The following is a 15,445-nucleotide window of genomic DNA, read 5'->3' as shown; positions in this document are numbered from 1 at the left end:
CTACCCGCTGCAGCATGGTTTCCGTAAATACTATTCTTGTGAAACTCAACTAGCTTGTTTCGTTCATGACATATTTTTAAACGCTGACAACAACCATCAGACCGACGCCGTCTTCTTAGATTTCCGCAAAGCCTTTGACATGGTGCCTCACCCGAAGCTTATGTACAAAATCTCTCTCCTGAATCTCGACCCTCTTGTCGTCCGTTGGCTAACTCAATTTCTTTATAAGCGCTCGTTCGCAGTCTCATGTAATAACCGCATATCTCCATCTGTCCCTGTCCTTTCGGGAGTTCCTCAGGGTTCAGTTCTTGGTCCCCTCCTATTCCTCATATATATTAATGACCTTCCTTCAGGCATATCTTCCACTATCAGACTATTCGCCGATGATTGCGTTGTATACAGGCAGATCAACTCTCCTACTGACCAACAATCCTTACAAACCGACCTTGCCCTAATTCAGTGCTGGTGTGATGAGTGGCAAATGCCCCTGAATATATCTAAGTGCTGCATCGTGACATTTTCTCGCCGACGTGTTTCTTATCTCCCTCCCTTCTGCTACACAATTAGCGATTTAGTATTAACCAGAGCAGATTCCTACAAATATCTTGGCGTTCATCTCTCTTCCAACTTAACTTGGAATGAACACATTAATCACATCGTGGCCAATGCTTCTCGCTCCTTGGGCTTTGTCAGACGCACCCTAAGATCAGCACCTGTCCATCTCAAGCTTCTAACTTTCACCACTCTGGTACGAAGCAAGCTTGAATACGCATCCGCAATATGGGACCCTCCTCAAAACTATCTCTGTGATGCAATCGAAGCCATTCAAAATCGAGCTGCCCGCTTCATTGTCAACGATTACTCTTTCACTACCTCTGTTTCCGCGTTAAAACTAAGTCTCAACCTCGAGCCGCTCGAACATCGTCGTCGCTTCGCCAAGTTAACCCTCTACCATAGATTTTTTTTCACCTTGCCTGCTCGACAATCACCCATCACACGCTCGAGTGTCATTTTTCCTCGCTTTGATCACACTAACAAGGTTACTCGGTTCCTCTGTATTACTAACGCGTTCTCCAAATCGTTTTTTTGCACAACTACCATTGAGTGGAACAACCTCCCATCATCAATCGCTACCATTGACGACCATACACTTTTCCGTAGCTCCCTCTCTCACTTTCTTCATCTTCAATACTAGTGTTCGTTCTGTTGTATTGCTGAGTTTATCGCTTTGTTTACTTACTTGTATTGTTCTTATCCTGTTATTCCAAGATGTTGTTGTTATTTTGTTTCCTTATTTCTGTTTTCTGTTTATTTCTGTTATTACTGTTTCCATTCTCAATGTTCCATGATGTGTTCCCACCCCCCATGTAATGTCCTCCGGACCCTTGGGGTTTTTTGAAATAAATAAATAAATATAAACGTTAATTTTATTTTATATTTTGGCGTCTCGCTCGTTGGTGGTAGCCAAGGTCGTGTTGAAGACTGGAAGGTGGTGGGTTCGAATCATACCACCGGCTGTGCTGTCCGAGGTTTTCCATGGGTTTTCCAAAAACTTTCCTGACGAATGTCGGCACAGTTCCCCCTGAAGTCGGCCCGAGACGCATACTAACCCCCCTGTCCCCCACTCCTTCCTGCTGTCCTCACTCCATCTGTCCACATCTGTACGCCGCACGTAGCCACAGTTGGTTCGCGGCGCTAACACAAAATTTGAAAAAATATATATACATATTTTTTTTCTGAACGTGATATGCGATAATAGCAGGCAAGACCCCCTTTCGAAATATTAAAATGTCTTTGTTATAGGGCTGTGCGAACGGTAATTTCGAATACTATATTTCGAAGCCAATACGAAGCGCATAGTTCGAAATGAACCAAACACGATCCATCATATATGGAGATATACTATAGCATATGTACGTGATGTGTGGTGGATATGGACCTCACTATCCCCTCTCTTCCCACGTTTTTTAGGCCTACGTCGCTATGATCCGACATCCGAATATGGAATAACCCATTCGATTCAAATTCCGAATGCAGTCATTCACTGTCGAAAAATCCGAATATTCCCACAGCCCTGGAACCTTTCTAAATTCAGATGAAATAAAGTTTAGTCTGGCCGGAGCGTTTGACTCTTGCGCTCCAAAAATCGACGTATTTCCAGAGTTATACACGCCTTTTGCCGTAAGAGCCGGAGCAAGCGAAAGAGTTCCCTCATAAGCTTCTCTGACGTTTCCGTGACGTTCTCGCCAGGAGCCCAACTTTTCCCACGCCTCCTTTTCACTTTCCCCTGCTGTGGGAGCAACCGGAGGAACCGAAACTTGGAGCCGAGGGAACGCCTTCCTGGCATCAGAATGTCGTCACAATAATGTCGCGCATGCGCCTCTCTGCGCGGGAATTTCAAACCGTGTGGATTCCGTGACTTAAAAAAAAAGAAAGAAAGAAGAAGAAGAAAGAAAAACAAAAACACATGCAATTTGATGCTTGGAAAGCGAAGTGTTCGTTTAATAGAAACTTCATAGCGTTTATCTATTGGAATGACTTACATGGTCACAGTTTTTCTCCTCCAATGAGTCTGGGTTCGCGCGTCATCTTTATGCGTATTCTTCTTCTTGTTACGTGTTTCCGAGAATTCAATAAGTATATATGGCGTATCGGAGAAGTATATTCGGTGAAGCACACGTACAGGTATATCCCACACGCAGGAATGTTGAGCAACCTCACGCGGATGCTCCGCGTGAGGTTGCTCAACATTCCTGCGTTTGGCGTCGCCCTTCTGCAACTCCGCTTCGCCTCGGTGAAGCTTCACACTTCACAAAACAGATATTCAAAGAGCAAGACTGGCTTCACCCCACGGTATGCAAACGGCCGAGGTCCCGTTATTTGGGAGACCTTAGAAGCCAACGCTTATATTGCATGACGTATTAGAACACCACATAAGCCGTATGGCACATGGACTTGGTCTAACTAGGCTGGCACACATCGTAGAATCTGAGGTCCCACTCCGTTTTAATTGCCCTGACAACAGAGCTTGATATACATTTCATTGTGCATTGTAAATATCATCAGCCATATTCGATCACGTGTAAACCAATTTTCTGCACATAGCTTCCTGGGTTTCCTTAACACATTCCGTTTACGACATTTTACATTAGCGACGCACTAAATTTTGTGCGCGCAGAGGATTGTGCTAAGCAATACTCCAGTTATGTCGAATGCCTTAACAAGAAAGTGTCCCAAGAACGCACTCTTCCACAGGAATCACGTGACCTTTGCTCCCGTTTCCCACCAATCCTGTACCTGCCGAACGGCGCCTCAACGAGAGAAGAAGCTCTGCCGGGGGGACATCACCTTTGCAATTCCCTGCGCACCAAGAGCTCGCCGTTTGATTAACACGGGGGAGATCGATGGGAGACAGCCGATTGATTCCCCCTGTTTCTTCTTTACGAAGTGGCAGCTTGACTGATTTCTGTTTGCCCGCGAAGGGGCAAGCTGCTATCGCAGATTAACCGAGACGTGCGCACGGTAATAGGGGCCTCATAATGCTTATTGATCCCGATTCGCTGGTCTTCTGAAAAAAAAAAAAAAAAGAAAGGGCCCCTTGCTAATTTAGAAAATTCTCAAAATCGATCATGCGCTCCTTCTTCCTGATGCGCAATCCGCTTTTGCGTAACGAATTCCCTGAGAACGTACGAGAAAAAGGTCTGACGTTCGTGAGCCAATTACAAGAATGTTCTCGGTAGGAGTCTCTCCCCCCCCCTCCCCCCTCTCTTGGGTGCTTCCGTAAATCGGGAATCGAAGAGCATACGACGGTAAACGTTCCAATATTGGTTATCTGACGTTCAGTTTCTGAGTTTGCTGGTTGAAGCACGCATAGATTTGTTCCGACGTTAACTAGAAGACAACGAGGGCCTAGAAAGGGGACACGAAATAGTTAGCAAAACCTCTCTGGGAGAAAATATATTCCGTCCTTGTGGGTAAGCTGTACAGCGTCGTATGCGTGCACCGCTTCCGTTACTGCAGAAAACGCTCGTTAACGCGAGTGTGGCAAAAGTTCGATATAAGTAGTAATTCGATAAACGCGGAAGTGCCAAGATAATAGTGAGATTAGCGTTGGAACACACGGAAACTTTCGTGGTGGAGACCTTGGCAGCCTTTTAATTCAGGTGGAAAGAAAGAAAGGAAAAACAAACAAAAAAAAAAAACTAAGAGAGAGCGAGAGAGAGGAGAAAGATTTAAAAAGAAAAAAGAAATCGAGAGATTGCGGGGTTTGCCGTACAGGTTTTCATTGGCTCGCCTTTCGCAGAAAGTCCACCAGTATTAATCGGAACACCATTAATTTCATTAAATGGAATAATGGGTTGAATAAGGTTGAATGACTTTGAGTACACTTACACTTCGAGTGATCTGGTTCGAAACAAATACATTTTGAACCGAACAGACATCGCATAAAGCGATAATTCGAGAGAAGAAAAAAACGATTTCGTTATAGCGAAGGTTCGCTGTATTTTGTGAAGGCGCGGTCGCAACTACATTGAACCGTGTTAACGAACGTAACCTGAGAAAATTTTCAAGCAAATCGATCATCATTGTTAGGTATGCACTGTTTCTAATCTATAAGCAGCTCTTCTCACCTCAGTCGCTACGGAGGCTAGAATTCGTCCGATAAAAATAGAAATGTGCGAACCCAACTGATTGGAGTCAACCGGACTGATCGATTCTTCAAGCGATGTCGATGGTGCTTTCATAGGCGACACCCATTTGTTTCAGTGAGGCTCGAACGAGAAACCTGGGACAGGCACCAAACGCGTCTTAAGGTACTGTTCGCGGAAGAGGAACCTACGCAGAGCTGAAGAGGTTCAAATGAAGCCGAAACAGCTGCTGCCGAGTGGACGTGGTGGTGGTGGCGGGCAGATGTGGCGGCATGTTGCTCGCGGGAACGTGCATCCTGGGACGACTTCACAGAGAACTGTGCCAACATATGTTTAGCGCGTCTGAGGAACACCCACGGAAAACACTCAGACAGTAGAGCCGGCGCACGGATTCGAACCCGGGTCTCCTCGAAGTCTAGGCGTGGAGTGCCATCATCGTACAGCCACTAAGCCATGGGACCTGGTCGTGTGCCCGTAAGGCACATATTACGTGCAGCTACAGGGGTTTGGCTTCTTCCTGCCGAATTCATATTAAAAGTTACACTCGTGGGGGGATGCACTAGTAGACTATGAGCGAAAGCTAGCCAAGCGAGCTGACAAACAGGAGTAAACGAGTAGCTATGCTAGCATACTGACAAACAGTAAACGGGTAGCTATCCCAGCGTACTGACAAACAGTAAATGAGTAGCTATCCTAGCGAGCTGGCAAACAGTAAACGGGCAGCTATCCTAGCGAGCTGACAAACAGTAAACGGGTAGCTATCCTAGCGTACTGACGAACAGTAAACGTGTGACCAGCTATGGACTGGAACAGCACTGGAATTACGGATTCTTGCTGCTTCAAAAGGGATCAACAAAGCAATCACGTCTTCCTTTCGCGGGCGCTGAGCCTGCAGAACCATCTCCTCTTTAATGCGACGTGATTTCTACAGCGTGATTGGTGCGGCTCCGACGTGCAATTAGAGGAGATATGTTTTCCCCAATCAAATCCCTGCCGCAATCTAGAGCAGCAATTAGACGCTTCTTTTGTCTCCTGGTCGCCATTTCGATTGCGCGGGCCCCCGATGTCTCCCGTTCATCCTAATTTGGTAGGCTGTGCAGTAATGGTAGACTTCCCGTCACGACCCAGCGAGTCGCTGTGGTTAGTCTTTGCGAATCATATAGCGTTTCGCGAACCGTTACTATAACCAGAGCCATTTATAGAGAGAGTCTGGCCATTCTCTGATCTTTTGCCGCCTCGTGGGTGGAGCCTATTTTGACGTCAGAGTCGTCGTTGCGCCGCCCAAAAAGCCTGAATCCAAGCAGGATCTGCTTATCAGCCATCTGGTGCGCACCATATTGATGTTGTCCGTCAGCTTTGTTGTCGCAATGAATGCCATCTACAGGAATAACCGGCTTATGACCCACAGCCGCCTGTGATAAGGGGGGGGGCTTTGTTGCCAAACTGAAAGAGTTCAAGGACGAAGGGCTTTGGAAGGACAATATACGCACGTGTCTTCTCTCCTTGCATCGTAAACAACGATCAGCATCAACAACGACAACGGGACAACAACAGAGCAAGGCGATGGAGGTGGCTTAGCCGTGACGTCGCATGACGCGCTTCAAGTTAGGCTCCTCCCAATGGCCAAACTCTCCCTATAAACGGCTCTGACTATAACAGGCTGACAGCGCCGCAGAAGCAGGTCTCTCATCTCGGAGACGGACGAGCATTGCACTGCTGAGAGGAGGTCTTCGTTCCATTCCTCGACGTCCATAGCGGCACCTATTAGAGTCACTAAATAAGCTACGCTTCAGAGTATCGACACTGAGTTCCAAGAGCGAGAATGCGCCATCTTGTTTCCGCGCCACGCTACCCACGCGCACGCGCACGTTAGCGCACGATGCCATCTATCGTGCGCGGGTGAAATGTTCCTTTTGTTTACAAGCAGCAGTTGACGGCCTCGAGCTCACCTTGACATCTTCGGGACGCTCTGGTGGATAATACATGGATTATCGCATAACAATCACACACGCTTGTCTATACCATAGCGAGCATTATGTTAGCCGTCTTTGATCCTCAAGTGGGGACGGTACCGGTGTGTTGTGGAAACAAGATGGCGCTCCTGCTCTCCCTTGGACCTCAGCGTCGATACTCTGAAGCGGAGCTTATTTAGTGACTCTAGCACCAATGGCTTCCCGCCCATGCACAAACGACGTTGTCCCCATAGCTATGCCTACGAGAGTTGATCCAACGCTCGCTTTGCGGTTCAATGTGGCTTTTACAGCCCAGTAGCGTTACCGCTGAAGACAAGTTGACTCTCCCAGATGCTCTCACTGCGGTGCTCTATAGAAGATCTAGAGCACATCCTCCTTCATTGCCCGCAGTACCAACCTTCCCAAACCACACTTTCAGGGTCTCTAAATCAGCTGGACTCTCGCCCTCTCATTATGTCAAAACTGCTTGGTCCATGGTCAACTCCAGCTCACCAACGCTCTGTCCTCAAAATACTTCTGACACTTTTGGACACCGTAGTACTTCAGGTCCTCACTGCGAGGCGACCTATTATTCCATTTCACCCCCATTACCACCAGCAATGGGGTAGAGTACTGCCCCTGGAGATGAAACTCTCCAATCATAATCACAAAATAAAGTTGTTGTTGGTACTAAGCTTGCAAATATAGCGGTGGGCACACGCTGCATTCCATTGACATGAGATCACTCCGAAAGCGCATGACACAGCTTCCGTTTTCGGTAAGCACTAGCTAGCACTGATTGGTTCTTAGGGAGTGACGTCATCTCGCTTTTCCAGAGAGGGAACTTCCGGCATACTCTCAACATCCGGCGTCTGCTCTTGTCATGTATTCCAATGAATAACAGTCAAAGTACGCCGCTATCTCGCGTGGGATTTTCGATACTGTGGTCTGCGATCCACGATTAATAAAATGACACGACAGTTTCGAGATGGACTGGAACGGATGCGACCAACCCCCTTAAGCAAGTCTGCGCACGTTTTCACGCTACCTTTTACGCAATCGTTAAGTTAAGCTGAGTAGGGTGACAAAAGCGGACGAAAATAGGAGCGAAAATATTACCTCTGAGAATTTCTTGAACGAAGACGGTTGCGGTGACGTTCGGCCTCTCCAGAAACAACTCATCCGTCAACCGATTGTGGGCTTCGACTGCGAGAGTGTACGTTCCAGAATGTTCGAATCTGTGAGTTAACGATGAACCTGGAAAATAAAAGAAGTTTAAACTAGCAAACGTCCCATTGAAAACAACAACAACAACATACAAATGTAACTGGAATCGCCAATGGCCACGTGAACCCCTGACCCCACCACCCCCTGGCCGACCTTCCCCCTTTTTTCTTCTTTCTCTCTGCCAATAAATCTCCCCTCTTTCACTCGGAACTGAACTCGTTTTCAATGAAGTGTGCAATACAATCCATTTACTCTCAGTTTAACCATTTTTTTTTAGTTGATTATCATTATTAAAAAAATAAATTTGTTTCTTCGGATGGTCAAAAAAGAAAAAGAAAATACACGTATTACGGAAGGCTACGAACGTTTGTCACAATGAATAATTCATTCCAACGCAAGATAACATTTCACTCCGCCCGCCACAACCTCCTATTTCGAGACCACAGCTCGTATACACAAAGAAGATTCAGTGCTTTACAAGTACGCCCCAGAAGATTCGCTCTTTACGAGATTTCTCTTAAAAAATGCGCATTGCAGCGTGCGCCCCATCCGCATTGCATCACAAACTCAGGAGGCCCGGAATAATTTTTTTTTTTTCCCAGCCCGACCAACAGCAGCGAAAATCATCTTCTCCCTCTCTCTCTCTTCCTTTCGCAACCAACATAAACGCACAATACGAAGACGAACGAGCAGCGAACTATGTGAACCTTGTCTCGATGAAAAATCTGCGACGTAAGGAACAAGCCTGACAAATACGGCTCTTGCCTGCCTCGGGGCGAGCTCCCCTCGGCGAAACCCTAAACTCACAAAATGTATGGGTCCTGTTGGAGCAATTTGGGATGTCAGCCGTCCTCCTCAGACAAACGTGTGGGTGACGGTCGAAGCGTGCGCGAGACAGTAATAAAAATGCTCGTTCGCTCGATACACACGTCTTGCTCTCCTCAAGATCAGGGGTTGTGTGTGTGTGTGTTCGCGCTTCTACGGACAGTGGTGGTGGTGGTGGTCGTCTGCGTGAACGCGGCTGTCCGCGGCGCTGTACGATAGGGGGCAGTACCAGGGTTGCATAGTTGCCACCCCGGGGTTGGAATGATTCCGGAATGATTCAGATTTGTCAGAGCTCGTAATGGAATGGCGAAAACTATCCTACGAATGGAATGGGAATGGAATTAGGCATTTTTTTTTCGCAGGCGGAATGGAATGGTCTGGTTGCCCCGGTGGTAGTTTTGGTTTGAACACGCTGGTTTTTGCCCTCGCGCCCTTTGCATACACGCACGGCACCTGCACACGGTCAAGGGTGAAATAACCTTGTCTTTGTGCTTTTTTTCATGCAGGGTAATGTCAATCTCCTCTAGCACTGCTGGGCTACCCAGCACGGTTGCCGGTCCCTTTTCTTTTATTGATAGAATTAAAGGAATGGAACTGGGTTGTCAAGTCATTCCAGGAGTGGGAATTGGCCATACCTTTTCATTCCGAGGAATTGAAAGGAATGGAATTATCGCAAATCTCCATTCCTCGGAATGGAATTGGAATGGAATGGATGATCCCATTCCGCAACCCTGACTCGGACTATGAGTGAATGGAAGCAAGTGTGGGTGTGAAGTGCGTGAAAAATGTTCCTGCTTCTGCTTTCGAGACGATGTGAAAACTGGCAGCGTTTGCGACTGGGGATATTTGTTACGCATATTTCTTTTTGCTAATGGCTTTAACGTCGCGAGACAACTACATGATCATGAGCGACGCCCCAGAGGTCGGTCAGTGGATTGATTTTGCCCAACTGAGGGTTCACTGATGGTAGACTTGTACCTTGCGACCAAGTTGCAGGACGTCCTCCGCCTGGTTCGAACCCGCAACTTTGGGGTCAGCAGGTGGACACGCAACTAACAGATCTAGCGACGACCGTGTATTTTTAAGTGTGCGCTTTCTGGTCGTGGTGAAACATAACGTGGTGCAGGAAGTGCATTGCTGTGGTTATGGCACACAAAACGATGCAGGACGCCCACAGATATGTTACTGCTGAAACACCGCACGACTTCCGTCGAATTACGGATAGGAACGTGAAAAAGAAAAGTCAACACAGAAGGTCGACCAAAAGCAGCCTCTAAAGCTCTGGACTGAAGGTTACAAAGCAGAACAAAAGTCACTAAGCAGTAAAGAGTCAGAATCGAAATCCTCGTCATGCCGAACTCAACCGTAGGCACTGAACAAACGCAAGAAAAAGACAGCGTAGAGTCAAGAAAGAAAACCATCATTCGCCTGACAGAGAGAGAGGGGGGCTCGTCAGCGCAATGCAGTCTTAACAATGGTGTCTGGGGTTGACGTCTGTCGGAGTACGTTGTTCGATACAGCCGCGCAGGGGGAACACATAGCCGCGAGCGAATTTACTTTTAACGGGATTTAATTACGGACATTCACCGATGTACAAAGAGTGTTTAATTAACCACTCCCTCAGGCCCTGCGCACAAACCTAACATTGGATGGATGCGGCTGCATCGTTATTTTGCGCCGCGCATTGTGTTCCGACCCGAAAATGTATGACGTCGCGAAACCTCAGGAAACGTGTCCCGATATTCGCCGCAAGTTCCGAGGACGCGCTGCAGTCGTTATATTGGCGGCCGCGGGGATAAGGGAACGTGATCTTTCTAAATTAGATCACCTATTTTGAAATTAACTTCACAGATTTCGAAAAAAAAAAACCGGTTGCACAACGGACAGTACGGTCATTTTGACCCGCAAGGATAGGGATGTACACAAGGTGCAATGTCCTATCTCGCGCGAGGACATAGGACCTATACTTATTCAAGAATGGAATGCTTTTGTCCTATGTTTTAGCCTAATTAATGCTTGTCTTTTCTTTTTGTTTATTTATTATTTCTTATTTCTGGAATAGCAAGCCGACGTCTCGTTTGGCTGACCTTTCCCCCGTTTTTTTGTTCCTTTTCGTCTAATAAATATATCCCCCCCCTAATTAAACACAGTCGCAATGTACTGTACGCATTAGTGACTATACCTAGTACTATACTTATTAATATAGACTATGTATAAATATGATTATTGTAACGAATGCAACAGTTCAAAAATGCTAGCGAGTGAAAAGGCAAGTGGCAAACACGAGTGAATTTCCGACATTGACGCTAATTAAGAAACCACGATCCTTCAAGTATTCATTATGCAAATACTGAACAGCGAAGCCGGCAATTTTGTTATACTTGGTGCGTCCTTGGGGCCTGTAGGCGACCAATTGTTCGAGATTACTGTTTTAATGAGCGCGCCGTGTAGAAGGAATGTAATGGCTTTTAGTTGGAATAAAGCTATTCATCATAATTTTTAACTTAAATTGTTACTTTTCTTGTGCACGGTCTGATAGTTAGGATGCACACGCCAGACATTTTGCTATTTCTACGTATTTTCTTCACTGGAGTAGGGCGACCCCATCGTCATCGACATCTTCCATGTCTTTATTTCACCCGAACTTCAATATGACAGACGAGCTTATGTCGCTGCATTCCAAGAGCAGTCTGCCGCTGGGCATCTGCAACATCAGCTTGATCGATCTTTAAGTACGCGCACCTTTTGTGCTTAAAAATTGGTTTCTCCAACGCACAGCTGCCTAAATCCTTCGGCACAACGTAGAATAAACTCGGTCATACAGTGTCAATCAGATTTTGTTTCGCTGTAGCCGAATCCAAAAGGGACGATACAACCTTGCCGTCTAGCTGTCATGATCGCCACTACGATGGAATCGATTCTCTCAGTGCGTATCGACTGCGATCACTTCTGGCAAGCATACTGCGGAGGGGTCGTCCGTACTGCATGCAAAAAGCGTCAGCTGCTTCATCGCATGTACCGTACAAAAAAAAAAACAAAAAAAAACAAGAGGTATATCCTTATTTTTAATTGCAAACGAGTGATAGCGTGTGGACGGAAAGTTACCACTGCTACCAAACCTGAAAACAGGAGTACTTAAGAAATGCATCGAGACGCTTCATGATGATGACATTTAAAGCGGTTATCACACTTTGGTACATGCGGTGTAACGCATCGTCGACGCGTGGTACAGCACCCCAGAGTATTCGAGAAAAGTAATTATCTTCCTGCGTGTCGTACTTCGCGAGAAGTAAACTCTGCAACGCACGTACGCGTCAAGCTCTGACGTCGCAAGAGGGAGGGCTACGGCCACTCCCATTTCTTGCCATTCTTGCGCTGCCTCATTGGCGGAGACGCAGGCAGTCGAAGTCTGGACCGCCGTCTGGAGTGCATAGCTGGACGAGATTCGAGATTCGCGGCGCCGAGTTTCTACGCGATTAATACTCGCTTGGATGTAAAACCAGCTCCCGTGGCTCAGTAGTTAGCTAGCAAGCTAACGAGTGGCGGGAAATTCAAAAAGGCGGGCGGGAAATTTAAAAAGGTGGGCACGTGATAAAACACGTGCACGACGCTCTTCGCGCGATACGTGAAGGCTGTGGTACACGTCACGCGCAATGTGTCACGTGCCCACCTTTTTGAATTTCCCGCCACTCGTTAGCTTGTAACGACCGTAACGACGATGAAGCGATTAAGCCCCCTGGCCATGTCACGTCGAGACTTGGAGGTACCCGGGTTCGAATCCCGCTGCCGGCTGTGCTGTCTGGGGTTTTTCCTGCGTTTTCCTCAGACGCTTTCAGACATATGTCGGCACAGTTCCCTTAGAAGTCGGCCCAGGACGCACATTCCCTCAGGGCGTGAGTCGTGACGTTGCCCACATACGTGAGGCCGACAATGGCAAGCCCTATCACCACCACCACCACCTTGGGTGTAAAACTTGGAATGCGCGTTAAAATCGATGCAAATTACTGTCTTTCACATTTATTTGGCATAACTAGCGGTGAAGTGTCGTGACCCCCTCTGTAAGCGTTTCTTGCAGACAACTATGAGCTACTTACAAACATTCAGTTCATCAGCAATACACTGCGAAAAATGCAAACACCAGAAATACCTCGCACCATACATACGCAGTTACGTATATATAAGGCAGAGAGAGAGAGAGAGAGATAGGTTGGTATTCACAGAATAAGGCCAACTACAAGCAGACGCACGCACGCGTCGACATTTATGATTCATATGCCAAAAAGAAGGATATTAGAGGGGAATTTTTAGAAGAAGGTCCCTCATATCCTAAACAGCGCTCTCTCGAACAGAACATTTCTTCTGGAAACACATTCTCTAATTTTTCGCAACACAAATGTAGTGCAATCTCCTCTGCAGGGCACACATCCGTTCCCGTGACCCCACAATGCAGTAGCCGTACAATGACGTACCTTGATGTCTAAAATCGGCGACGTCGATAATGGTCCAGACGAGAGTGACGTTGGTTCCCCTGTCGAGGAGGGCACGGAAAGTTTGCGAGCTGTCTCGCAGGACGAAGTACCGCTGTCGGTCCAACGCCAGACCTTCGGGCGGGCTCTGTACGAGTAGTGGCCGATCGATTACACGACTGGCGTTCCCAAGAGGGTTCGTCGCCGTCACGGAGACCAAAAATGAGCCGCCTGTGAAAAGGACACAGCATGACATGGATGCTCCAGTAGAACAGCCTACGTGAAACGGATTGTGACACCTTGATTAATGTAGTTCATTGAGTCATGTACGCATTGTACTGCAGGCCAAGGCAATGAAGAATACAAAACAAAACAAAAAACAAACGAAAATTATTTTCCCGACGTGTAGAAGTTAGCGAGATATATCCTTGAACAAAAACTGCGCGTTGAGATCTGGCGTCAAAGCAGCGAGAGCATCGGCCATCCGATTGGCTCTCGTAGGCACGTGAGCTCTCCCGCGGCATTTCACACTGAAAAGTGAGAGGTGACACGGGTATCGAATCCCGGTACCAGCTGTACTGTCTGAGGTTTTCCCTGGGTTTTCCTGGAAACTCTCCAGACGAGTGTCGACACAGTTCCCCATGAAGTCGGGCCAGGACGCATACTAAGCCCCCTGTCCTCCACTCCTTCCTGCTATCCTCTCCTCGCCCGTCCATGAAACGTCGCGCTAATATGAAAAATAATAATAATAAAGAAATAAAATAAAAACCTGGCGTCAGAGCAGCGACTGCATCGGCCTTCCCGATTGGCTCGCGCAAGCACATGACCTCTACCGAGGCCGCTTCACTGGCGGGGAATGTCTACCGTCTCCGTTGTTTACATGTCCGCATGACGTTTCAGTATTCGCGGTATTCGCGAGTAAGCCTGCTGAGGAGTACGTCAGCCGATATGCTGAAATTTGCAGAAACTACAATGTGTGCGTGGATCCAAACCAGGTCATCTTCTACTCTCTGTCCTATAACCACACACACACAGCCACTGGAGCTGATCTCCTGTCTCGTGACACAGCGAGTTTCCATAGTCGAACAATTTAGGAGGAATCGAACTAAAAATATTCCTCAATGTTCATCCAAGACACACGAATGGAGAAATGATGATGATGATGACGATTGTAAAAAAAAAAAGACATGGAGGGGAAGGTCCCACCTCACGTCCAACCGGCTACTGCAGAACAATTTAGTAGCCTTAGCTAATAACTTAAAAAAAAGTGCACTTCTGTCTACGATATTTGACCCTATGTCCAGCCATCTATCGCGGGCTCCCATAAATAATTGGGTACCGATTAAACGGAGGTCCGACCGCTTCACCGTACGACCTGTACTATGCCTTTTCACGAAGACCATGCCTCGACCACTGCGCACGAATAAAGTTCGCGTACAGCACGATCGGACGCCATGTGTCCTTTATCGCGAGACCGAAGCGATTTACGGTTCACCGCGGATAACGATGAGGGGGAAGTCCGATGAAGTAAAACGAAAAGACAGGACCGATCGTTTTTAAACTGATCGCTTCGACGTCCGCAGTGACGTGCTTCGGGTTGTAAAAGTCTAGCTGAGGGATACGATCTACTAATGACGTGTGTAGATGTTCCATTTTTCGTTTTACCGGTGTATGCTTTCGCGCTCTCGATAAGGTGGCCGGGCGTGGACGCACTGAAACGGGTGATGATGCACGTCTGGGATGGCGCTGAGTTTCGTGGTGGAAAAAAAAACGTGGAGGATGCCTGACGAGACCGAACTAACGACCAGACCTTTTTTTGTTTTTTTTTCTTTCTTGTACTGAAGCATCAGCGGCGTGTGTAGTGGTCAGCTGTGTTCCTTTTGTTGTCTCATTTTGTTTTTCTTTTCTATTCCGGGTTTGTATCATGGCTCACACTTTTTTTAATAACGTAGAAAGAGCGTAGGTGCCACAGGTATATTCGTAGTGACATAATCATCAGAAGCGCCAGTAACTACTCATTAGAAGTAATTTAGTAATGCAGAATGCATTACTAAAAGTAATGCATTCCATCGCGCACATTTCTTCTATTCCATAGTAACCGTATATTACACTGCAGAAGTGTAATGAGTATTAATGCAGAAGTTTTCCCCATTCATCATCATCAGTGCGTTTGTTGTTCTTGTTGCAGTACTATTCTACTACGTGCCGTACTTGGCGAGATCTAAACCCTTGAACACACGTAAGCGTCAAGCTCTGACGTCAGAGGAGCCAGCGCTACCGCTCTTCCCATTGATACTCGCAGGTACATGACCTGATTGATTGATTG

General features: G+C 47.1%; 1 protein-coding gene across 1 annotated transcript in view; it reads right to left on the bottom strand.

The window, feature by feature from the left end:
- Positions 1 to 15,445, bottom strand: part of LOC135367064 (uncharacterized) — a 416,498-nt gene that overhangs the window by 35,070 nt on the left and 365,983 nt on the right. The window contains exons 10-11 of the mRNA XM_064600159.1: positions 13,123 to 13,350; positions 7,721 to 7,858 (exon numbers count right to left, since the gene is read on the bottom strand). Coding sequence (XP_064456229.1) covers positions 7,721 to 7,858; positions 13,123 to 13,350 — 366 coding nt within the window. The remainder of the gene's footprint in view (positions 1 to 7,720; positions 7,859 to 13,122; positions 13,351 to 15,445) is intronic.

The sequence above is a fragment of the Ornithodoros turicata genome, chromosome 8, assembly GCF_037126465.1.
Source record: "Ornithodoros turicata isolate Travis chromosome 8, ASM3712646v1, whole genome shotgun sequence".
Classification (NCBI taxonomy): domain Eukaryota; kingdom Metazoa; phylum Arthropoda; class Arachnida; order Ixodida; family Argasidae; genus Ornithodoros; species Ornithodoros turicata.
Note: the sequence above shows the minus strand (reverse complement) of the source record. Positions and strands in the feature narration are given on the sequence as shown.